The following is a 24,825-nucleotide window of genomic DNA, read 5'->3' as shown; positions in this document are numbered from 1 at the left end:
GAAACAGTAAAAAAACAAATAAATGAAGATGATTAGTAGGAGGCATAGAAAGACCACAGGAGACAGAAAAAAAGTAATTAGCATTTGGTAATTCTCAGATGAAGGGATTGGGAGCCTGAGAGAGAAGAAAGATTCTCTAAACTTTTTTCATTTGGCTGTCTAAGAGATTGTGTGCATAAGTGCTCAGTAGCTCAAGTGTCTGACTCTTGCGACCCCATGGACTGTAGCCCACCAAGCTCCTCTGTCCATGAAATTCTCCAGGCAAGAATACTGGAGTGGCTTGCCATTTTCTTCTCCAGGGGATCTTCCTGACCCATGAATGGAACCTGTGTTTCCTGCATTGTCAGATGAATTCTTTACCACTGAACCACCTGGGAAGCCCATCTAAGAGATGAAAAGTTTCATAAATAGGTAGAGGAGCAGTTTGTGAGGCTCCAGTGAGAAAGAGAATTCAGCTTTAGATATACCAAATTTGATATTGACAGACATTAAAGTGGCACTGTTCAAATGAGAGTTAAAAATTCAAGACCAGAGCTCAGATTATGATATTATGATATGTGAGGTAGACATAAAAAACTCAGACTTGTGGAGCCAGAGTTCACACTTGTAGGAATGGATGATATCACCAAAGAAGCTAATATGGTAAACCATGAAGGTTGAGGGCAGAAACTGAGAAAATATCCTCTTAAGGGGCAAGAAGGGGATAACTGTTTCCTGTGCAGCAGCAAAAGGGCCAGAAGGCTGCCTGAACCCTGAGTCTCACCTATGCTAGAGAGAAATTTGAGCAATCAAAGTGTCAACGAAATCAAGGAGCCTGGCATTTAGTAATGACGTCATTATTGACTACAGAAGCTGTTTTGGTAGAGTAGGGGTGACGGATCAAATGATATCTCAAAAGAAAGACTGAGATGACTATTGTGATTCGAGGCTAAAAGAATAGTGGGGTAGATAGCATCTTTCCCTGCACCTTTCCTAAGCAGCAGCATGTTAGGTAAAGAAGAGACAACGCAGAATTGACCTTGTAATTACTAGAAACATGTAGAAAATCTCCAAGTATTTGGCAAGTCTGATTTGCATGCATGTGTCCAACTCTTTTGTGACCCCATGGACTGTAGCCCACCGGGCTTCTCTGTCCATGGAATTCTCCAGGCAAAAATACTGGAGTGGGTTGCCATTTCTTCCTCCAGGGGATCTTCTTGACCCAGGGATCGAACCCAAGTCTCCTGCATCTCCAGCACTGGGAGGTGGATTCTTTATGACTGAGACACCTGGGAAGCCCCAACAGTCTGATTTACTGTGTAATTATTAGAACTTTCTGCTCAGCATCCTTCATTAGCTCTGTTGCTTGGTAAACTAAGTATGACCTAGAAGGCCCTCTGTGATCTCCAGCCTGACGTCTTACTCCCCACACACCTCCAACCCCAAGATCACACACACACAGCTTTGTTCAGTTTTCCAAATGCCTCATGCTGTTTCTTTGTCCTGATGTTTGTAACTTCCATGTCTTCCAATTCCTTCTAACTTGTTGAATCTATAACCATCTTCCCAGATTGAACTTAAAGCTCTCTATAAAGCTTTTCTGGTTGTTCAGGGTTGACATTAACAGTGGAAAAGACCTTGATGCTGGAAATAATTGAGGGCAGGAGGAGAAGAGGGTGGCAGAGGATGAGATGGTTGGATGGCATCATCAACTCAATGGACATGAGTCTGAGCAAACTCTAAGAGATGGTTAAGGGCAGGGAATCCTGGCATGTTGCATCCATGGGGTCACAGAGAGACATGAACAACAACAGTGGTACCTTTGGCATTTCTTGCTGTACAATATTCACTTCTGTTATTTTAAAATTGTAAAAAAAGAAAAAAGGCCCTAATATCGTTAGTTTGCTGTAACTTCCAATTTCCTTTCTCCATGTTACAGTGGGCTATTTTTTCCTTTCCATAAACTCTTTGAAGCAATTATCCTCTTTCTGCCTAGACTATTAAGAAGCGAGATGTGCCTCCTTTCTTAATCTAAATGACTAAACTCAGGCCAATTAAAGTTTCAGTGCTACACGAATCAGGGAGGGCTTAATCTCAATTTGTATTTGCATTTATGACCGTTGGTTCTCCTGGGGACGAGGGAGACGGAAAGACGGCCCCTGTTACACCTGGTTTCAGGTTGATTACAATCGACACGGGACTATTTTAGCATAAAAGCCTCGATTTGTATTAAACACCTTTTTGGGGAGAGGAGGTAGTGGTGCTGAAGATATAATCCTTTATCAAAATCCCGCCAGTTTGCATTGTTCTCTGGGGAATAGGCTTTCAACCGACAAGGAACAAAAGAGGATTTGGTTTTCCAATCTCCCTGAGGCGTTAGCGGCTTCCAGGAGAAATTTAAGTATAAATTATCAGCGAGGAAAGCGTGTGTCGTGTGTGTGTTGCGAGGTTGGGTGGGGGCGTAGGAAGAGGAGGAGGGCAGGAAAGGGAGCTGGAGCACACGCTAAGGTGCCGAGGACTTTTTCGCGAGGTACCTATTTATGTGATATTTATAGTTAGAGGCGCTGCAACGGCATCAGCGCACTGACCCGCACTTTCCGGCCCCGTTTACAACCACAAGCTGGGATACAATCGGGATGAGAGGAGGGGACTAGAAGCGTCCGGCAGTTGGGAGCTGTCTAAACAGCGGGAAACCAGCCACTGGTGCAGAAGCCAAGCCCAGAGAATTTACCCCTGGCTCCGGCACCCCGAAGGAGGGCAGTGATACTAAGGATCAGCAGGAGATCTAGCTTAAATATGGAACACCTGGGATTGGACTTCTTAAGATTTTTATTCAGTAGGCGGGTGTCTGAGCTAGGGCTTAGAAACCGGCCTTTTCAGCCAGCTCTCTGGGGATTCTAGGACTGTGACCCGGGAACCTCACGCCGAGACTCTCTAAGGCGCGGGACCCGGCGTCCTCACGCGCGGAAAGGACGCGCCAGGAGCGGGCCGCGCGCGATGCCTAGCGCGCCGCTCCCCAGCAACAGCGCATGCGCCGGTTGCCTTCCAGCGAGGCCAGGCAGCTCCGCGGGCCCGGATCTTCCAATCCGAGCCCGGCGTTCTCCGAGTGCGTATCCTGGAGCTGCGGGCTGCGGGAGGAGGGAGGAAAGGGGCAGGCCGGCGCGGGGCTAGGGGCCCCCCGAAAGTCTGCGGAGGTCTGCTAGAGAAGTCTAGTCTCCGGAAGTGGCCGTTGTAAACACAGTCTCTCGGGGGCTGGTCTCCCTTCGTTCCCCGCTGTGCTATTCGTTTCCCTTCCCTGGGTCCTAGAGTCCGTCGGGTTCCAACAGTTTTTGCTCTGACCCAGTGGTCGGCCCGGGCCTCTTTCTGCCTTTGAGATTTGAAGCTGCCCCAGGGGCCGTGGGTGTGCAGTTTGGATCGCGGGAGCCCCCCTGAGGTAACCATCAGATGTGGGAGTTTGGAGGAGAAAGACTGGGCTGGGAGGTGTTGAGAGGGACGGTTATGGGGGGGCTGCAGTTAAGGTTATGAGGGACCCTGATTTAGTTTGAGGCTGGTCTGTCAATGGGGACTCGCCTCCAGGTCCCTGGGCTGGGCCTTTCCGCCCACCTGGAGGAAGATGCTTCTGGATCATCCTAGCCAAAGACCGCTGAGGACTGGCTAGAGTCCAGAGGGCAGGACTCAGAGGGCCTGGACTGGGAGCTGCTTAAGTTTACAACTCCGGATTGCTGGGCCCTTTTCCTCTCAAGAATTAGTAAGTCCTTCGAGGACAAGAACCAGATCACTTGCATCCCTTTTAATAAAAATGCCAGCCACACACTAGCTACTCTATAAATGTTTGATAAATGAAAGAATGAGTTGTGCTAGGCTGTCTTCTGTAGCTTCTACTTCATGACTCTTAAGAGAAAAGAGAGCTCAGTTGCTCCGTGCTGCAGAAGTGGAGTCTCCTTTTGACTGTTCTTTATTCCATGTGATATTTATCCTAGGTAGTTCCACTCCACCCCCCCCCCGCCCCCCGGGCGCCGCCCCCCCCCCCGTTTTAAGCAGATCTCCAATGATAACCACTTAAATTTACTTGAGAACCAATTTCAGTTGGTGTCCAAATCTTTTTGAACACATTACACATTGATGTTTTATTTAGTTGTTTTCATAATCTTGAAGGAGAGAACCTACCATTTTTTGTCACTTGTTTTATTGAAGAGTTAGTGTCTAGTAACAAAACAAGCAGAGAGCAGGAAAGGAACTTGGTTTTCCATGAAATGAAGAGGAAACAAAGGCAGTGTGCAACCTCCTACAAGGAAAGATGAAAGCAGTAATTTTAGTTTGGAGCTTTCTCTATCAGTTCTAGTGGAGACTTTTATTAGCTGTGTGACCTCAGGCAAATCACCTAAGCTCCCTGGGCATTAAAACACCTTATCTGTCAGATAAGAAGATAGATTGGATCTCTGAAGTCTCATTTAATCCTAAAATACTTTGATTGCCTCAACCCATTTGTCTTGATTTTGTTTTGATGAAAGAACCGAACATCTTTTTTAAAGGTGAAATATGTTTGCTAATAGACACTCACACTACAGATGTGGTTAGTATTGAAGACAGCACTGTGTTGTGAAAGATAATGGATTTAGGAGTCAGCCACAATATGAACTTGAATTCTAACACTCCCACTGGGTATCTTTATACACAAGTTACTCAACCTCTCCAAGCCTCAGTGTTCTCATCTGTGAAACGTGCATAATAATCTGTAGGGTATTGGGAAGATTCAGTGAGCTCCGATATGCTTCATGTAGTGTCTGGCATGCAGGAATTGTTCAATAATAGTTTTCATCTTTTCATTCCCCCTGCCCTTCCCCTTTCCCCTGATATATGCAGACACACTGAGAGAGATGAGTACATTCTGGATGACCTACAGAAGGACTCAGATGTGAGATAGGAAAACTTAGCTCTGAAATCTAAAGCAGAATTGTCTTTTTGGCTGGTACTTACTCTCAGTATGTCCAGACCATTGATCCCTTGTCCTCAATTGTCCATTAACTATTTCTAAAAAACTTCTTGATGAATGATGTACATAACATCCCCTAATCTGTTTTGGGGCTTCTCTTATGGCTCAGCTAGTAAAGAATCAGCCTGCAATGCGGGAGACCTGGGTTCAATCCCTGGGTTGGGAATATCCCCTGGAGAAGGGAAAGGCTACCCACTCCAGTATTCTGGCTTAGAGAATTCGGTGGACTGTATAGTCCTGTTTCGCAAAGAGTTGGACATAGCAACTTTCACTTTCTTTCTTCTCTTTTAGTGGGAATGGTGAGAATAGACCAACTTCACTGAGAGAACATAAAGATATTAACACATTAACACAAGAAACTGATTTAAACTTTGCCTTTATCCATCACTGTCCAATGGGTACCCTGCTTTTGGCCCAACTCTGTGAACATCCCTTCTGGATTGAGAAATTCGCTGGACGTCTGGGTCATCTTTTATTAAGACCCTGACTTGTAGTTTGGATGTGTGGAAGAATGATCTGTGTTTAAGAACTCGGCAGTACGGAGCAGAAGTGTTCCCTGACGTGCAAGGGACGCTACGGGGTGAGCAGTGTATTGAAGGTTAATGGCAAAGGTACATAACAAAGCTCTGGAGATAGCCAATTTGGATTTGAATCCTTACTCTTGTCACTTACTAGAGATGTGACTTTGGACAAGTGACTGAGTATCATTAAGCCCCAGTTTCCCAGGGTATAAAATGGGGATATTAACAGTATCTTCCCCTTGGGGTTGGTGTAGGGTGAAATGAGATAATCTAAGTGTGATACCTGGAGAAGGGATGTTTGTGTGTGCACAGTAGGAATGATGATGGAAGGGTGTGGTTTTGGGGTATCTATTTGTTCATAGATAATGGAATTATACAATATGTGTCCTTTTGTGTCTGGCTTCTTTCACTTAGCATAATGTTTTCAACACTCATCCATGTTGTGGCATATATTGGTACTTCATTCCTTTTTATGGTTGAATAATATTTCATGTTTGTTTATATATTGGTGAATTGATGGATATTTGGGTTTTTACTTCTTGGCTGTTTATGAACCATGCTGCTATGAACATTTGTGTACAACTTTTTACTAAAGTCCAGTAGTTGTCTTAGAATATGTCTTGGTGTTGATTGTGCTGGGTTCATGTCCTCAGATATGCAGCTTATTTTTTGGAACTCTGGATTAGAATCTTTTCATATTTGAGGAAAGTTTTCTTAAATTACAGTTTTTAGTGTTTGTTCTGTTTCCCTTGCTTTATCGCTTATTCAGTAACTTCTGTTATTTCCATGTTGGTTATTCTTTGTTTTCGATATATTTTCACATTCTCTTGAATCATTTTGGTCTTTCTCTTAAATTTTTGTTTAAAAATTTTACTTCTATTTCATTTTGTATGTCCTTTAAGAGTTCTTTTTAATCATGTCTATTTATTTTTGTTCTCTCTACTTTAGTCTTCACTGCAGAATTTTTTTTTTTTAATGTTTCTAATCTTTGATCTTGTGTCTGAGTTTTCTATTTCTGATTCCTGTTCTTTCATGCCTTATACCATTTTGTTAATGTCTTGTAGCTCATCTTTTTCAATACTTACTTTTGTTTATTTGACTGTGCCAAGTCTCAGTTTGGGCTCATGAGATCTTTGATCTTTGTTGCAGCAGCATGTAGAATCTTAGTTGCGGCATGTGAGACCTTAGTTGTGCTTTGTGGGATCTAGTTCCTGATCAGGGATCCAACCCAGGCCCTCTGCATTGGGAATACGGAGTCTTAGCTACTGGATCACCAGGGAAGTCCCTCTTGTAGCTCGTTTTGAAATAGTAAGTTATGATTTTAATCTGATTTGTGGACTTATCTTTCTGTCATTCTTTCATTACTCTCTTTCTCCTCATATTTGTATGAAATTTGAATACTCTGCTTTTCTGTTGCTGGTTTTTATGAAAGGTTAGTCTTCCTGAATTTTGAGCATGGTAAAGGAAAGCTTTTCAGAATTCACAAAACTGTCTTTTTTTTTGTTGTGAGTGCTTGGTATTGAGATTTCCTGGCTCTGTTTCCTCCTACAGTTTGGTCTGAGCTATCTCTTTACTTTGTCTTTATTTCCCCGGATTCCATTGTCTACTGATTCTCATTAGTGTGGGCCCCTGTTCAGGAAGGGCACCTTGGCAGGTCAGTAATGAAAGTCTGTGAGGCTGAATGGTACCTTCAAGACTCTCTTACCACATGTCTGTTTCATGTGTCAGTGTCAGCCCTTGCTCTCAGATTTTCCTGCCATGCTTTCCATTAACTATCTGTTGATCCTTTGGGGGTTCTTTCAGGGGGGTCTTGTTATTTCCCTCTGCTTTCTTCTGTATGGACACTTCCATGTGGGTTTTGTGGTTGTGGCTGGTTTGCCCTTATTCATTTGTATTTTGTTCTTTTTGTTGTAAATATTGTCCACAATTTTCTAGTTTTTCTATCTTGTTACCTTAGATAGGATTTTTACAAACTCTGCTATGTAAATTCATTAGGAAATTAACCTATGGAAAAACAAAGAGACATACACACATCGGCGGGGTTGATGTCAGAATCCATTTTGTACTTTACATATTAACTCTTTCTCTTTTCTTTTTAACTCTGCAAATGCGTTTTCAAGCTTCTTATCTGTATTCATTTTCTATTGTGTAACAAGTTACCACAAACTTAGGGGCTTAAAACAGCCCTGATTTATTATTTTTCAGTTTCTGTAGGTTTGGAATCTGGGCATTGCGTAGGTGGGCCCTCTGTTCAGAGTTTCACTAAGTTGCAATCAAGGTGCTGTTGGCAGTGTTCTTATGTGGAACCTTGACTTGAAAGAATTTGCTATCTTGTTCATTCAAGTTGTTGGCAGAATGTCTTTTTTTTTTTTTGTCTATGACATGTGGTTGCAGACTCGGCTTGCAGAATCTTGGTTCCCTGACCAGGGGTCAAACCTGTGCTCCCTACAGTGAGAGCGCAGGGTCCTGACCACTGGATCTCCAGGAAATTGCCCAGAATGTGTTTCCTGTATGATCGAGGGATCTGGCTTTTTACTGCCTTTGGGGAGGGTGCCTGCAGTTCCCTGCCAACTGGCCCTCTGCATCGGCAGTTCACAGTGTGACAGTGTACTGGAGGTTATGTCATTTCATCAGCTAGGACGGAGTCGTATATAACATAGTCATGGGAGTGCAGCCTGTCACCTTCGCCATGTTCTCTTGGTTAGAAGCAAGTCTCAGGTTCTGCCCAGTAAAGGGGAGGGTATTACACTAGAGAGAAACACCATGGGACAGAGATCAAGGGAAACCATCTGCCTGTTATGCTGTCTGTATCAGTGATCTGGAAATCAATGAAACTTGCATCTGAGCTAGGGAAGACCCTTTCTCTCTAGACGACCATTCAGGTTTGAAGATGTTAGATACCAAAACAGTGCATTGAAAAATCGTGGTTCTCATCAGTTTAGCTTTATTGAAACAATTATATTAAAGTTTGGTTAACTACCTTTTCCCACATTTCTCTGCCCAAGATCAAAACAAAGTCAAAAACACAGACATTATTAAGGCTCTAAGTATGTAAATTCTTTTCCTGTGAGGCAAATAGAGATTCTGTTTGTGTCACATAAGTTTGTACATGTGGTGTGTGTATGTATTTAATTTTTTTCACAGAAACAGAAAACATTATATATATGTACTTTTGAGCCTTGGACATTTTAGTATAAAAGAGTCCCTTCCTTCTAAACTCTTTTACTTCATTCTGAAGGCAGATTCTTTGGAGTCTGAACTTTGAGGGCATGGTGGTAAGATGAAAAGATTTTGAGACTCAGTATCAGAAGAGCTTGATTCTTTGGTGTCCTCTACTGAGTAGCTGACTGGCTATAGGCAAGTCATTTAAGCCTCTCTGTATCAGATGCATTTCTGTAATTGAAATGAGGATAATAAACCTCAGGTAAGATAATTATAGTTTACCTGTATCAACAGTGACCTTGTAGAATGAGCTTGGGCTTAGAGTTATATAGTTAGATAGTAATGAGTTGGAATTTTGGTCCTGTAACTATGTGACTTTTGACAGATTGCTTCTAATATCTGTCTTAGAATTGTCTTTTAAAAAATGGGATAATCTTTATATTGTGGTGTTGTAAGGATCAGAGTTCTATAGCTCTGTGTATAAAGTACCAGGGACAGTGCTTACTGCACTAGGTGTTCAATAAATTAATGATCGTGGTGTTTGTTTGTCTACCACTGTTCCCAAATGTAGTATTTAGGAGGAATAAAATAAAATGGGATTTTCCCCCTCATCTTAGTAAACATGCCGTCTTCTTTGTCTTGGGTCAAGCTATTCTGCATCAGCCGTGTGGATCAGTGTTTTGAAGATCCCCTTGTGTTTGGTTCTAGGAACCATTAGTCCTGTTCTTAGTACTGTGTTTGGATCTACATCTCAGTTGGCTTACTTGAGTCCTTCTTTCAGTGATCTCTCTCAGGGTTGTTTATTATGAGCAGGGACAGATCAGGTTAGATTTTGGTCGGGGGAGGTCTTCTAGCTATCTTTGCTACTGCTGCTAAGTCGCTTCAGTCGTGTCCGACTCTGTGTGACCCCATAGACGGCAGCCCACCAGGCTCCGCTGCCCCTGGGATTCTCCAGGCAGCATGTAATTTATAACATCAATAACATAAAATGGGAATGAGAAGTTAAAGAGTAGAGATGTATTTAGAAGTCAAGTTTAATTGATGTTCAATTAAGTTATCAGCTTAAAATGCTTTGTTTTATATGATGTTTTATGTAAGCCTTAAAAGGCAAGGGCAACCCACTCCAGTACTCTTGCCTGGAAAATCCCATGGAGGGAATCTGGTGGGCAGCAGTCCATGGGGTCACGAAGAGTCGGACACGACTGAGCGACTTCAATTTCACTTTTCCCCTTCATGCATTGGAGAAGGAAATGGCAACCCACTCCAGCATTCTTGCCTGGAGAATCCCAGGGGCGGCGGAGCCTGGTGGGCTGCCGTCTATGGGGTCACACAGAGTCGGACACGACTGAAGCGACTTAGCAGCAGTAGCAAGGATAGCTAGAAGACCTCCCCCGACCAAAATCTAACCTGATCTGTCCCTGCTCATAATAAACAACCCTGAGAGAGATCACTGAAAGAAGGACTCAAGTAAGCCAACTGAGATGTAGATCCAAACACAGTACTAAGAACAGGACTAATGGTTCCTAGAACCAAACACAAGGGGATCTTCAAAACACTGATCCACACGGCTGATGCAGAATAGCTCGACCCAAGACAAAGAAGACGGCATGTTTACTAAGATGAGGGGGAAAATCCCATTTTATTTTATTCCTCCTAATACTACATTTGGGAACAGTGATAGACAAACAAACACCACGATCATTAATTTATTGAACACCTAGTGCAGTAAGCACTGTCCCTGGTACTTTATACACAGAGCTATAGAACTCTGATCCTTACAACACCACAATATAAAGATTATCTCATTTTTTAAAAGACAATTCTAAGACAGATATTAGAAGCAATCTGTCAAAAGTCACATAGTTACAGGACCATCCAACTCATTACTATCTAACTATATAACTCTAAGCCCAAGCTCATTCTACAAGGTCACTGTTGATACAGGTAAACTATAATTATCTTACCTGAGGTTTATTATCCTCATTTCAATTATAGAAATGCATTGGACACCTACAATTTTACTAAGTAATTCTTCTATTTTTCCTTCATGATGGTGTGTATGCCTTGGCGGATTATTTATCATTCAAGTAATTATCATTCTATGCCCTGGCCTCTTGTATTAATTTTTTAGCCATATAATTTTTAAGTATGTTCATTATAAAGCAAAGCAGAGAGAAATGAAACTATGTGAAAACTAAGGCCAGATTTTTGCCTTATCAGGTACTCCTAATGCTAACACACTGGGTTATTGGTACAAAATATCTTTTAAGTGTCCATCAATAGATGAATGGATAAAGAAAACATTATATATATAAATATATATGCATACATAAAAGAAAAATCACTCATTGTCTCAGGACTCACGTAAGTAACTACTATTATATGGTTTACTTCAACAGACTTCAGTCCATGTAACCTGTAAACCACAGACATCTTGGACAGTTTAAATCATCAGTAACGAAGTATATTATTAAGCAACAGTGGGGTATTTTGAAAGAGTTGGAAGACTTGTCATGAATTCGAACACTTCGAGTAATACCCCTGGTGATATCCAGAGGTAAGCCTGCAGTATCTTCTACTATTTGAGGAATGCTTTTGGTTTGGAGGGACCATGGAGATATAAGTGGTTGGAGTGGCTGATTGTAAGAATTCTCATGAGATGGTAAGGAAAATGGAAATTTCATGGGACCGGAGGAGCAGGGGTGATGCCTGGTAAAAATCAGACCTGGGTCTGAAGACTTTATGTGGCTCTTTGTGCTCCTTTGTTAACTCAGTGCACAAAAGTTGGTGTCTGTACTTTCTCTGGTCCCTGGAGACTTGCTTATTCTTTTCCACTTCTCTAAATCTTTTCTTCTGCTTATTCATTATTACTTGGCTTGCCATAATGTGTGTTGCTCTGTTTTTCTCTTACTTCCTCATCGTCCCGACTGATTCATCCCTCTAGTTAAGCATTTTGTTAGTTTTAGCTCCTGTTGCTAACTGCTCCTTTACTTGGAGTTTACATTCTAAGAATTGCTGTTACTCACCTTTTTTTGTACCATTCATATCTGCCTTTGAGTGAGGTGTCTGCTTTTGGTTTATTCATTTCTCATGTGTATAATATAAAAACTCTTAAGTCTGTAATATAAAATGGAGCCATTCTGGAGAGTGCAACTCAAAACCTGGTTTACAAAGAAATAAGTACAGAAATTGAAAATAAGTGTTTAGAAACTTTTATAAGCACACTACAAAGTAATTTTCTGTTTGTTGAATCTGATAATAAATGCCTTAAGGTTGAATTTTATCTGTTTTTAAATTTTCTTTTTTAGTTTTCCCTTTTAAATATATTTTACAGAAGCAACAGGAGTAGGGTAGGGATAGTAATTGCTCACATTTAGAGAAGTCATTTCGTGCACCTTTTCAGCAGGAATGTGTGGGTGTGGCAAGTATGGTGGCAAACATGTACTTTGCTTTATAAATAGGATTTGCTATATAAACTTTTTCCACTTGTCTCCAGGAGCTACCTTATATTCTTTATGGAACAAGATAGAGAATAAATGAGTAAAATATTAACATTTTTCTTTGTTCAAATTTTATCTCAAGAATTCTTTCTTTTACCAGATGTTTCAAGGGTTAAGAGTGAAGTGTCATCAGTTAGTTCTCCACCTCTTTAGTGAAGATGGTTCAGATACTGCTAAACAGGGTATCTTCGAGGTTCCTTCTTGCTCTAATAGCTGATTTTATATATGCACATAGATATGTATGTTTTAATACATATTTTAATGCTGATAATGCATGTGTTTTTAGAATTATTTAAAAAAATAAGTGAATGAAACAATGAAACTGCTTATAATCTTACCACTTAAGAGTTAACACTGATAGTATTTTGGTTTATATCTGCACAGAAGTTTTCTTTTGAACATACACATATATTTATAAATACATATTTTAAAAATTAGAATAATATTTACAGTATTTAGTATCTTGCTTTTTCGATATTTGGGGGGACCAGCTTGCCAAATTAATATACATGTGTCATAATTTTTAATAAATATATCACTCTTCAGAATTCTAGAATTTGGACCAATGAAGTTATTTAAACTCTGCTGTTTACCACTGATCTACTTTCTGTTTCTGTAGATTTGCATTTTTTGAATAATTCATGTAAATGGGATCACACAATATGAGATCGTTTGTGTCTGTCTTCTTTCATTAGGCATGTTCTCTGGGTTTATCATGCCATAACATGTGTTAGCACTTTGTTTCTTCTTATTGCTGAATATTCCATTTTATGGACGTGTACATTTTGTTTAACCATCCATCAGTTGATGGACATTTGGATTGTTTCCACATTTTGCCTATTATATATAATGCTGCTGTGAGCACTTGTGTACAAGTCTTTGCATGGAAATACTATTTCATTTCTCTTGGGTAGATTCTTAGGAACACTATTACTTCCATCATATAGTAAATTTATGTTAACATTTTTAAGAAACTGCCAAATTGCATTCTGAAGTGACTGAACCATACTGCATTTCTACCAGCAATGTATAAGGGTTTTAGTTTCTCCACATCCTCACCAGCACTTGTTATTTTCTGACTTTTTGATTATAGCCAATCTAGTGAAAGTGGTATGTCATGGTGATTTTATTTTTATTTTCCTAAAGAGCAATGATGTTGAACATCTTCGCACTTGCATTTTTTGGCCATTTATGTATCTTCATTGGTGAAAAGCCTATTGAGATTGTTTGCCCAATTTAAAATTTTTATTGTCTTTTTGTTACCGAGCTTTAATAGTTCTTTACATATTCTGATACAAGTCTTTTATCAGGTATATACTTTGCTAATATTTTTTTTTCCCATTTGTTGGCTTGAATTAATTTTCTTAATAATGTCTTTTGAAGTGTAAGAGTTACTAATTTTTACAAAGTTCAATTTTTTTTTTCTTTATGGATTGTGCTTTTTGCTTCATATCTAAGAAATTTTTGCCCAACTTAAGGTCATGACGATTTTTCGCCTATGTTTTCTAGAATTTTTATACTTTTAGTTCTTACACTTAAGTCTGGGCTTCATTTTAAGTTACTTAAATATATATATATTTATTTATTTATTTGGCTGCGTCAGCTTTTAGTTGTGGCATGTGGGATCTTCACTGAGTCGCGTGGAATTTTTTTCCCTGCGGTGCATGGACTCTCTGGTTGTGGTCTGCAGGCTCAGTAGTTGTGCTCAGGCTTAGTTGCTCAGTGGCAGATGGTATCTTTAGTTCCCTGAAAAGGGATGGAACCTTTATCCCCTGCATTGCCAGGTGGATTCTTAACTGCTGGACTACCAGGGAAGTCCTTGAAGTTACTTTTTAATGTATGGTGTGAGGTAAGGGTCTAAATTTATCATTTTGCCTGTGGATATCGGTTGTTTCAGTACCATTTGTCTCTTCCATCAGGAAGCTTCTATAAGCCTCTTCTACTTCTCCATCAGAGGGCAGATAGACTGAAAACTACAATCACAGAAAACTAACTAACCTAATCACATGGACCACAGCCTTGTCTAACTCAATGAAACTATGAGCCATGCTGTGTAGGGCCACCCAAGATGGACGGGTCATGGTGGAGAGTTCTGACAAAATGTGGCCCACTGGAGAAGGGATGGCAAACCCTTCTTTTCTTTTCCCCAAAAAAAGAAATGCAAAAAAGCAAAATGGCTGTCTGAGGAGGCCTTACAAATAGCTGTGAAAAGAGAAGCAAAAGCAAAGGAGAAAAGGGAAGATATACCCATTTGAATGCAGAGTTCCAAAGAATAGCAAGGAGAGATAAGAAAGCCTTCTTCAGTGATCAGTGCAAAGAAATAGAGGAAAATAATAGAATGGGGAAGACTAGAGATTTCTTCAAGAAAATGAGAGCTACCAAGGGAACATTTCATGCAAAGATGGGCTCAATAAAGGACAGAAATGATATGGACCTAACAGAAGCAGAAGATATTAAGAAGAGGTGGCAAGAATACACGGAATTACTGTATAAAAAAGATCTTCACGACCCAGATAATCACGATGGTGTGATCACTCACCTAGAGCCAAACATCTTGGAATGTGAAGTCAAGTGGGCCTAAGGAAGCATCACTATGAATAAAGCTGTAGAGTGGGTGGAATTCCAGTTGCGCTATTTCAAATCCTAAAAGCTGATGCTGTGAAAGTGCTACACTCAATATGGCAGCAAATTTGGAAAACTCAGCAGTGGCCACAGGACTGGAAAAGGTCAGTTTTCATTCCAATCCCAAAGAAAGGCAATGCCAAAGAATGCTCAAACTATTGCACAGTTGTACTCATCTCACACGCTAGTGAAATAATGCTCAAAATTCTCCAAGCCAGGCTTCAAAAATACATGAACTGTGAACTTCCGATGTTCAAGCTGGTTTTAGAAAAGGAAGAGCAACCAGAGATCAAATTGCCAATATCTGCTGGATCATCGAAAAAGCAAGAGATTTCCGGAAGAACATCTATTTCTGCTTTATTGACTATGCCAAAGCCTTTGACTGTGTGGATCACAATACACTGTGGAAAATTCTGAAAGAGATGGGAATACCAGACCACCTGACCTGCCTCTTGAGAAATATGTATGCTGGTCAGGAAGTAACAGTTAGAACTAGACATGTAACAATAGACTGGTTCCAAATAGGAAAAGGAGTATGTCAAGGCTGTATATTGTCACCCTGCTTATTGAACTTCTATGCAGAGTACATCATAAGAAACGCTGGACTGGATGAAGCACAAGCTGGAATCAAGATTTCCAGGAGAAGTACCAATAACCTCAGATATGCAGATGACATCACCCTTATGGCAGATAGTGAAGAGGAACTAAAAAGGCTCTTGATGAAAGTGAAAGAGGAGAGTGAAAAAGCTGGCTTAAAGCTCAACATTCAGAAAACGAAGATCATGGCATCCGGTCCCATCACTTCATGGGAAATAGATGGGGAAACAGTGGAAACAGTGTCAGACTTTATTTTGGGGTGCTCCAAAATCACTGCAGATGGTGACTGCAGCCATGAAATTAAAAGGCACTTACTCCTTGGAAGGAAAGTTATGATCAACCTAGACAGCATATTAAAAAGCAGAGATACTACTTTGCCAACAAAGGTCTGTCTAGTCAAGGCTATGGTTTTTCCTGTGGTCATGTATGGATGTGAGAGTTGGACTATAAAGAAAGCTGAGTGCCAAAGAATTGATGCCTTTGAATTGTGGTGTTGGAGAAGAGTCTTGAGAGTCCCTTGGACAGCAAGTAGATCCAATCAGTTTATCCTAAAGAAAATTAGTCCTGAATATTTATTGGAAGAACTGATGCTGAAGCTGAAACTTCAATACTTTGGCCACCTGATGTGAAGAGCTAACTCATTTGAAAAGACCCTGATGCTGGGAAAGATTGAAGGTGGGAGGAGAAGGGGACGACAGAGAATAAGATGGTTGGATGGGATCGCCTACTCACTGGACATGAGTTTGAGTAAATTCCGGGAGTTGGTGATAGACAAGGAGGCCTGGCGTGGTGCAGTCCATGGGGTCACAAAGAGTTGGACACGACTGAGCGACTGAACTGAACTGAAGTACCATCTATTGATAAGATTCTCTTTTCCCCATTGAATTGCCTTGGCTGCTTTGTTGATAATTTATTGACTACATGTAGATATATGAGTTTATTTTATAGTCTCAGTTCTGGTACACTGATCTACCTGTCTGTTCTTCAATCAGTTCTACACTTTTGATTACTGTAGTTTTATGGGTTTTCGATTTAGAAGGTGCAAGTCCTCCCATTTGTTTTTCCTAAAGATTATTTTGATTTTCTGAGTTCTTTACTTCTCCATATAAATTTTTCGGTCCACTTGTCAATTTCTTTCTTTCTTTTTTTTTTGAGTGTAAAGAAGAGTCCATGTTCATTTGGTTTTGGTTTAGTAAGTCTGAAAACCTAATGCTTACAGAATAATCACAATAGTTAAAATAGTTGTCATGTTTAAGAAAGCAATTGTAAGTGGCTCCCACAGAGATCATCTCGTCGGCTTGTGTACGCATTGTGCTTCACACCATCAGGTTTACTCTGTATGGGCCTGGTTCTGAAACCTGTGGTGCTATATTTTTAAAAAGACAAATTATCCATGGATTAGAATGAAAACACAGTTTTTAAAATGTATAGATAAAAGATTTCATAAAAAATACGGAGTTTTTGCACAGGAAACCATTTTTATATATTTTTATTTTTTGAATTAATTTTTGCTAGAGCGTAGTTGTGGGGCTTCCCACGTGGCACTAGTGGTAAAGAACATGCCTGCCAGTGCAGGAGACATAAAAGAGACACAGGTTCAATCCCTGGGTCAGGAGGATCCTCTGGAAAAGGAAATGGCTGTCCACTCCAGTTTTCTTGCCTGGAGAATCCCATGGACAGAGGAGCCTGGTGGGCTATGGTCCATAGCGTTGAAAAGAGTCGGACACGACTAAAGCGACTTGACATGCACTCAGAGTATTAGTTGCTTGCAGCTTGTCAGTTTTTACAAAAGATAGAAGCTGCTGGGATTTTCGTAGGGAATATGTTGAATCCATATTCAGTTTGGAGAAAGTGACCACCTTAAAGTACTCGTCTTTAAATATATGTATGTAATGTGGAAAGACTTCATTTATTTAGGTCTTCAATTTATTTCACCAATAATTTGTACTTTTCACTGTAGAAGTCTTACACATCTCTTGTTAAATTTAATCCTAAGTCTATTTTTTGATGCTAGTATAAGTGGAATTATGTTTTAAATTTCTTTTTTAGATTATTTATTGCTGGTATTTAGAAATGTGATTGGTTTTTGTCTATTAATATTATATTCTGTGACCTTGCTGAAATTGTTTTTTGTTCTAGTCTTTTTGCTTCTTAATGAATTTCTTAGGATAATCTTGAAGGATCATGTCCTTTTTAATTACATACAGTTTTACCTCTTCCCTTCCAGTATTTGTGCCTTTTTTTTTCTTTTTCTTTCCTGGTTGCACTGTCTATAAGCTCCAACACAGTCTTGAATAAAAATACTAGACATCTCAGTTTTGTTCCCAGACTTAGGAGAAACTTTCGGTTTTTAAACTTTCACCATTAAGTTTGATGCTACTTTCTGGCAGTTTTTCATTTAGGCCCTTTCACAGATTGATAAAATTTCCTGGTATTCCCAATTTGTTGAGAGTTGTTTTTTTTTTTAAATCATAAATAGGTGCTGGATTTTGTTCATCTATTGAGATATGTAGTTTTTGTCCTTTGTTTTAGTAAAATGGTATTTTACATCGAGTTTCAGACATTGTATGAATTTTCTACTTTGGGGATAAATGCCAGTTAGTCATGTTGTAATTTAATTCTTTTACGATGTTGCTGGATTTGGTTTGCTAATGTTTTGTTGAGGATTTTTTGTATTTCTCTTCATGAAAGATATTGCTCTATTACCCTTTCTCTCTAGTGATGTCTGTTTCAGACTCAGAATGATTTTGAGAAACGTTTTGCCCACTTCTAATGTGAGGATTGGTATTATTTCTTCTTTAAAGTTTGGTAGGGTTTACTTGTGAAGTAATCTAGACTTGGCTTATGGTTAGATTTGAAATATATTAATTTAATGCTATAAGTCTGTTCTGATTTACATTTCCTTTTGAGTTACTTTTAGTAATTACTGTCTTTTTAGGAATTCGTCCATTTGATTTAAATTGTCTAATTTGTTAGCATAAAGTTGTTCATGTTACTCATTATAATCCTTCTAGGTTGGTAGTGCCGTTCGCTCTTTCATCCTTTGTTTTTATACTTGAGTTTCTCCTTTTTTTTCTTTGTCTAGCTAACTAAAAGTTTATTAAGTTTATTGACCTTTTTAAAGAACCCAATTTTGGTTTCATTGATTCTTTCTTATTTTAGTCTTATATTAAACAACTAAAATTCCATTTTCGTTTTTCTTGTTCAGTTGCTAACTCGTGTCCAGCTCTTTGTAACCCCATGGATTGCAGCATGCCAGGCTCCTCTGTCCTCCATTCTCTCCCAGAGTTTGGTCAGATTCATGTCTATTGAGTCAATGATGCTATCTAACCACCTCATCCTCTGCTCCCCCCTTCTACATTTGCCTTTAATCTTCCCAGCATCAGGGTCTTTTCCAATGAATTGGTTCTTTGCATCAGGTGGCCAAAGTATTAGAGCTTCAGCTTTAGCATCAATCCTTCTGATGAATATTCAAGGTTGATTTCCTTTAGGATTGACTGGTATGATCTCCTTGCAGTCCAAGGGACTCTGAAGAGTCTTCTCCAGCACCACAATTTAAAAGCATCAGTTCTTCAGAACCCAGCCTTCTTTTTGGTCCAACTCTTACATCCGACCGTGACTGCTGAGGAAGCCATAGCTTTGACTATACATACTTTTGTTGGCAAAGTGATGTCTCTGATGTCTAGGTTTGTCAAAGCTTTGCTTCCATAGAGTAAGGGTATTTTAATTTTGTGGTTGCAGTCACCTTCTGCAGTGATTTTGGAGTCCCCAAAAATGAAATCTGTCACCGTTTCCACTTTTTTCCAATCTATTTGCTATGATTTGCTATGAAGTGATGGGACCGGATGCTATGATCTTCGTTTTTTGAATGTTGAGTTTTAAGCCAGCTTTTTCATTCTACTCTTTTACCTTCATCAAGAGGCTCTTTAGTTCCTCTTTACTTTCTGCCGTTAGAGTGGTGTCACCTGCATATCTGAGGTTGTTAGTATTTCTCTCGTCAATCTTGATTCCAGCTTGTGAGTCATCCAGCCTGGCATTTCACGTGATGTACTCTGCATATATGTTAAATAAGCAGGGTGACAATATACAGCCTTGATGTAATCCTTTCCCAAGTTTGAACCAGTCTGTTGTTCCATGTCCAGTTCTGACTGTTGCTTCTTGTCCTGCATACAGGTCTCTCAGGAGGCAAGTAAAGGGGTCTGGTATTTTCATCTCTTTAAGAATTTTCCAGTATTTTTGATTCACACAGTCAAAGGCTTTAGTGTAGTCAGTGAAGGAAAAGTAGATGTTTTTTGAAATTCATTTGCTTTTCCTACCATCTGGTGGATGTTGGCAATTTGATCTCTAGTTCTTCTGCCTTTTGTTGTCCACAGTGGTAGATATAATGGTCATCTGAATTAAATTCACTCGTTCCTGTCCATTTCAGTTCATGGATTCCTAAGAGGTCAATGTTCACTCTTGCCGTCTCCTGTTTGATCATGTCTAACTTACCTTTATTCAAGGACCTAACCCTCCAGGTGCCTATGCAATATTGTTCTTTACAGCATCGGACTTTACTTTTACCACCAGACACACAACTGAACCTTATTTCTGCTTTGGCCCAGCTATGTCATTTTCTCTGGAGCTATTGTCCTCTGTTCTTTCCCAGTAATAAAATGTACACCTTCTGACCTGGGTGGCTCATCTTCTACTGACATATTTTTTTTGGCTTTCTACGCTTTTCATGCAGTTCTTGTGGCAAGAATACTGGAGTGGGTTGCCATTTCCTCCTCTAGTGGACCACATTTTTTCCGAACGCTTCACTATGACCAATCTGTCTTGGGTAGCCCTGCATGGCATAGCTCATGGCTTCATTGAGTTACACAAGCCCCTTCGCCTTGACAAGGCTGTGATCTGTGAAGTGGTTAAAATTGCATATGAGCATTATTAAAAGATTAATTGTTCTATAAAGCTTTCTTACTGCTGTTAGAAAAAATAGCAGTACTTATTACCTTGAGACAAATAACTTTTTATCCCTAGCAATAATCATTTTCAACTTTCTGAGATGCTTTTTTAAAATCCATATTTCTTCAATAAAAATTTTTATATTGCTATTCGATTTTTCAGATTTAGCCATTATCTACTGACTTTCTGCTATAGAAGTTCATAAGTTAGTTTTCACGTTTGCCTCTCTTTTATTCTCTCTTCATTTAGTGATATGTAATCTTGGTTAGTTATTCAGTGTTTATATTATTATTTAATTATGAAAAATTTCCAGTTGAGCCATATAGTAGTGTTTTGTGGCAATTTTTCTCTTATACATTTTGTTTTCCTTGAATTTAATAGTTTTCTCATTTATTGTTTATTTGATTTAATTGTCACATACTTATGAATTCAACTTCATTCTCCTGCCAAGTTTTATAAATCTCTCAATATATTATTCTCATAGTTGATATATTCTGTTTTCGTGTTCTTAAAGAAATCACTCCTGGAGGTGTTGGCCAGTTCAGTTGGGCCATTATCCCACAGTTCTCACTGGGTACCTCCTTCCATCCTCCTGTCTTCTTGCTCAGTTGCTAAGTCGTGTCCACCTCTTTGTTACTCCATTAACTGCAGCACGCCAGGCTTCCCTGTCCTTCACAATCTCCCAGAGTTTGCTCAGATTCATGTCCATTGATTCAGTGGTGCCATCCAACCATCTTATCCTCTGCTGCTCCCTTTTCCTTTTGCCTCAATCTTTCCCAGCATTAGGGTCTTTTCCAGTGAGTTAGCTCTTTGCATTGGGTGGCTAAAGTATTGGAGCTTCAGCTTTAGCATCAGTCCTTCCAGTGGGTATTCAGGGTTGATTTCCTTTAGGATTGACTGGTTTGATGTCCTTGCTGTCCAAGGGACTCTCAAGAGTCCTATCTTAGACATCCCTTTGCTGTTTTCTTGTCTTGAATACCCTACTGCTGGAATCCCATGTCTTTTTTTCATTGTGGGTTTTATTTTGGTGAGGCAAGTCTCCAGTATCCCCTTGAGAAAATTCATTGTAGGTAAATGGTTTGATGTCTTACAGAACTGAAATAGTCTTTCTCATAGTCTTGGCTTTGAATGGTACTTGTTGAGCATAAAATTCTTAAGTGGAAATTATTTTTGCTTGGAATTTTTTCAGGCATCTTGGATATTTTTCTTTTATTTAGTTAGTTTTTCATTTCTGACCTTGTGTTTTTGATTTCCAAGAGCTCTCTTTTTTTTTTCTATGAATATTTCATTTAAAATTGCATCTAGTTTTTGTTTTATGGATTTTTTATCTCTTCCTATTTTTCTGAGCATTTTGATGTTAGGGTTTTCCCTTTCTCTCTGTTTAAAGTTATTTTTCCCTGGAATAATCTTTGACTTCTTCCCTGCCCCTTGTGTTCTCTGTCTTTCTTGTTAAATGCTGCTTAATTTCTGGTGATCCTTGGCTCTCTGTTCATATTTAGAAGCAAAGGCCTAAAAAGATGATAGGAAGCTCTGTGTGCGAGGTATTCTCTGTCAGCTGATCTGGTTAAGCTGTTTGGCTGGAAAACCTCTAGCATTATCCTCTTTGGGTCTTTTTTGCCTGCTGGTTAGATTCTCCATGGAAGATCCTTCCAGTCACTGTTTTGGTTGCCAGCGTTCTGGTAGACAATAAATATTAGAAGATTAAGGATGTTAATTTATTATATATCTTTTTACTTGAATGTCTTGTTTTTGGTGTGGAACACTTACCACGTTTGTATCTGATATCCCGAGATGTTCTGTTTTATCCTCTCCAGGGACTAAACCCCTAGTGTTCTGCCAGAGTGGGGAAGAAATCAATACCCAGTCTGTCGTGTATAGGGTAGAGGATCTGAGGAGCTCATTATTGCTTTGGCAGACTTTCAACCAATTCTTCTGTTTTCTGCTCTGCTTTTACCCCCATTTTAAAAGATGTTACCAATGAAGTGAGCTTTTTGGTGACTCTGGTGTAAATCCAGTTGCCTTCTTTGGCTTTCAATTCAGGTTGCTTATGCCAATCAGTCACCACTTATCCCCTGCATTCCAACTTCCAATATTTTATAGCTACTGTCTCATCTCCTATTTTCATTCTCCTTTTGAGTTTATATCTCTAAATTCTCTTTGCTGTTATTTTGGTTAACATTTTAATTTTGGGAAAAGAGAGTGCTTTAGTCTTTCATTTTAAAGCATGAATCTGTATTCTTATACTTTTTGTAGTATGTGTTTTATTTGCATAATTTAAACATGTTGTTTAAAAGAGTAGTAAGGAAAGAACTCAGTCGTCTCCAAAACTTGTCAGCTTGTGGTAGGATGAGATAACCTTTAATTATCTATCTTGAACAGTGTGGTGGTTTCCCAGTGGACAGTGATTTGTTTATATACTGCTTTGCATTTCTGTCTTAGCTTTTGCAATCAGTATCTTTCACTGGCACATTTCTTTCGGGCAAGGACCATAACATGTTCCCTGTTTTTTGAGAAGTAAATTATCAGATATACCAGAAGTGCCTGAAATTTACTTAATAAGAATTATATTTTCTTTTGATAGGTTGAAGAATGCCTCATCTGATATAAAACAAATGGTTAAAAGTGAAACAGACTTGGATATTACTGCTGATCTCAGAAAGAAACTCCATCGGGCTAAGAAAGAAAAATTAGAAATAACAACTAAGCACAATGCAGAGGTAGAATTTACTTTCTTCTTATATAATGGTAAAAGTAGAGTTTGCTTATTTTAGATTCATTTCACATATTAGAAACTCCTTGTTTCAATATTTATCACTATAACATTCTTGTACTTAAAAAGGAAATTAATATGGAGGAGGAAATGGCAACCCACTCCAGTATTCTTGCCTAGGAAATCCCATGGACAGGGGAGCCTGGTGGGCTACAGCCCATGGGATCACAGAGACTCGGACACAACTGAAGTGACTTAGCATGCACAGTTCTTTCTGGGTTCCCCCCCCTTTTGATTAAATTCTAAATGAGACCCATAATTCAAACTACAGAATAGTACTAACTATGCAAGTCACACTAATTGTTAACATTTGTTGAGCTCCAGATACTATGGTAAGCTCGTTCTGTGTTTTAACTTACTTAATTCCCATAACAGCCTTAGGGACATAGCCCTATATTACAGATGAGAAGATGGAAGTGCAGAGAAATTAAGAAACCTGGTCAAGGTAACACAGCAAATTAATAGTAGAGTCAGGATTACAACCCAAACAGTCTAGCTCTAGAGCACATTTTAAATTTAATTACTATGTGCACAATGCTAATGGTTTGTAAATCATGTGAATAACTAAAAGTACTGTCCCCAACTTTGTTGCAGATGTTCCAAAACTTTCTTAATGGACCATTTGTTATAACTTCACCAACTTACAGCTCTTTTTTCCATATAAAACTTGCCAAAATGTTGGTACGCTAAGGGGAAACTTTTTCACTGTTTACCTCAAATAAAATATCATTAGCAGAAAAAAAAAAAAAAAGGAAATTAATAGAACATGATTTTTTAAATACAGTGGAGTTGTTTTGGAGTGTTAAAGTAGAAATTTAATGAAATTTTGTATTTATTTGTATGTTGTCTTAATTTTATTTTAATTAACAATCAACACATTTGATCAAAAGTGTTAATTGATGTATGTGTTTGGTGACTAAGGGATATTTATAAATTAGACATTTTGGAAATCTTAATGTAGGTTCCTTATGGTCTCAGTCGCAGAACAGTCTCTTAAATTTGAGTATGGACCTTTTGATCATAGTGTAATTCATGAATTATTGTAGTTTCTTTTAAAATTATATCATTATATCTCTTATTAACATATGTGTATATAAATGTATGTATTTCATATGTATGTGCATATATTCCAAAGACAGTAGTTACTTTTTACTCTAGGATAATTCATGAATGATATGTGTATGTCTTTTCTGTCTGTTGTCTTTTTTCTCTGTTTTCTTCTTTTTCTCTATTTAAATCTTACTCATTCTTAAAGCTCAGCTTAGGTAGCCTGATGTAGTGAAAAAAATATTGAATTACACAGACCTGGACTCATTCTTGGTCCTTCCATTTACAAGGCATGTGGCTTTCAGCAAGTTATTTATCTTGTACGTCATTGGTTTCTCCTTGTGAAAACTGGTCCTAAGGGTTGTTGAGATAATTAGATGAAATAGAACTTGTAAAGCGCCTGTGAACAGTAATACTAGTTTTAATTTATTGACAGTCGAATGTAAACTGTATTTTCCTTCTGTTTTTGTTAAATTCCAGTGCTGTTCTTTTGGGACACCTTTTAAAGCCTTTTAAAGGTGAAGATAATTACTCTCTTCTCTGCTCTTCCATAATATGTTGTTACAGATATTTTAGAGCTAGAACATTTATTTCACACTTTACCTAATCTTCTTTAGTCCTTAAGCTTCCTGAGAGCTGAATGCAGTGACCATGCTTTGTGTCTGTACCTCCTGAGTTGCTTATTGGTAC

The 24,825-nt window shown here is 39.0% G+C and overlaps 1 protein-coding gene across 1 annotated transcript in view; it reads left to right on the top strand.

Moving 5' to 3' along the window:
• The first annotated feature begins 3,012 nt into the window (after positions 1 to 3,012).
• The window catches only part of LOC120860199 (coiled-coil domain-containing protein 171), a 334,015-nt gene continuing 312,202 nt past the window's right edge, over positions 3,013 to 24,825 (top strand). Inside the window, exons 1-3 of the mRNA XM_040235975.1 lie at positions 3,013 to 3,412; positions 11,055 to 11,212; positions 22,900 to 23,035. Of these exons, the coding sequence (XP_040091909.1) occupies positions 11,169 to 11,212; positions 22,900 to 23,035 (180 nt within the window). The 5' untranslated portion in view covers positions 3,013 to 3,412; positions 11,055 to 11,168. The remainder of the gene's footprint in view (positions 3,413 to 11,054; positions 11,213 to 22,899; positions 23,036 to 24,825) is intronic.

The sequence above is a fragment of the Oryx dammah genome, unplaced genomic scaffold (assembly GCF_014754425.2).
Source record: "Oryx dammah isolate SB20612 unplaced genomic scaffold, SCBI_Odam_1.1 HiC_scaffold_11050, whole genome shotgun sequence".
Classification (NCBI taxonomy): Eukaryota; Metazoa; Chordata; class Mammalia; order Artiodactyla; family Bovidae; genus Oryx; species Oryx dammah.
The sequence above is the reverse complement of the archived record's forward strand: the minus strand, read 5'-3'. Positions and strand labels throughout refer to the sequence as shown.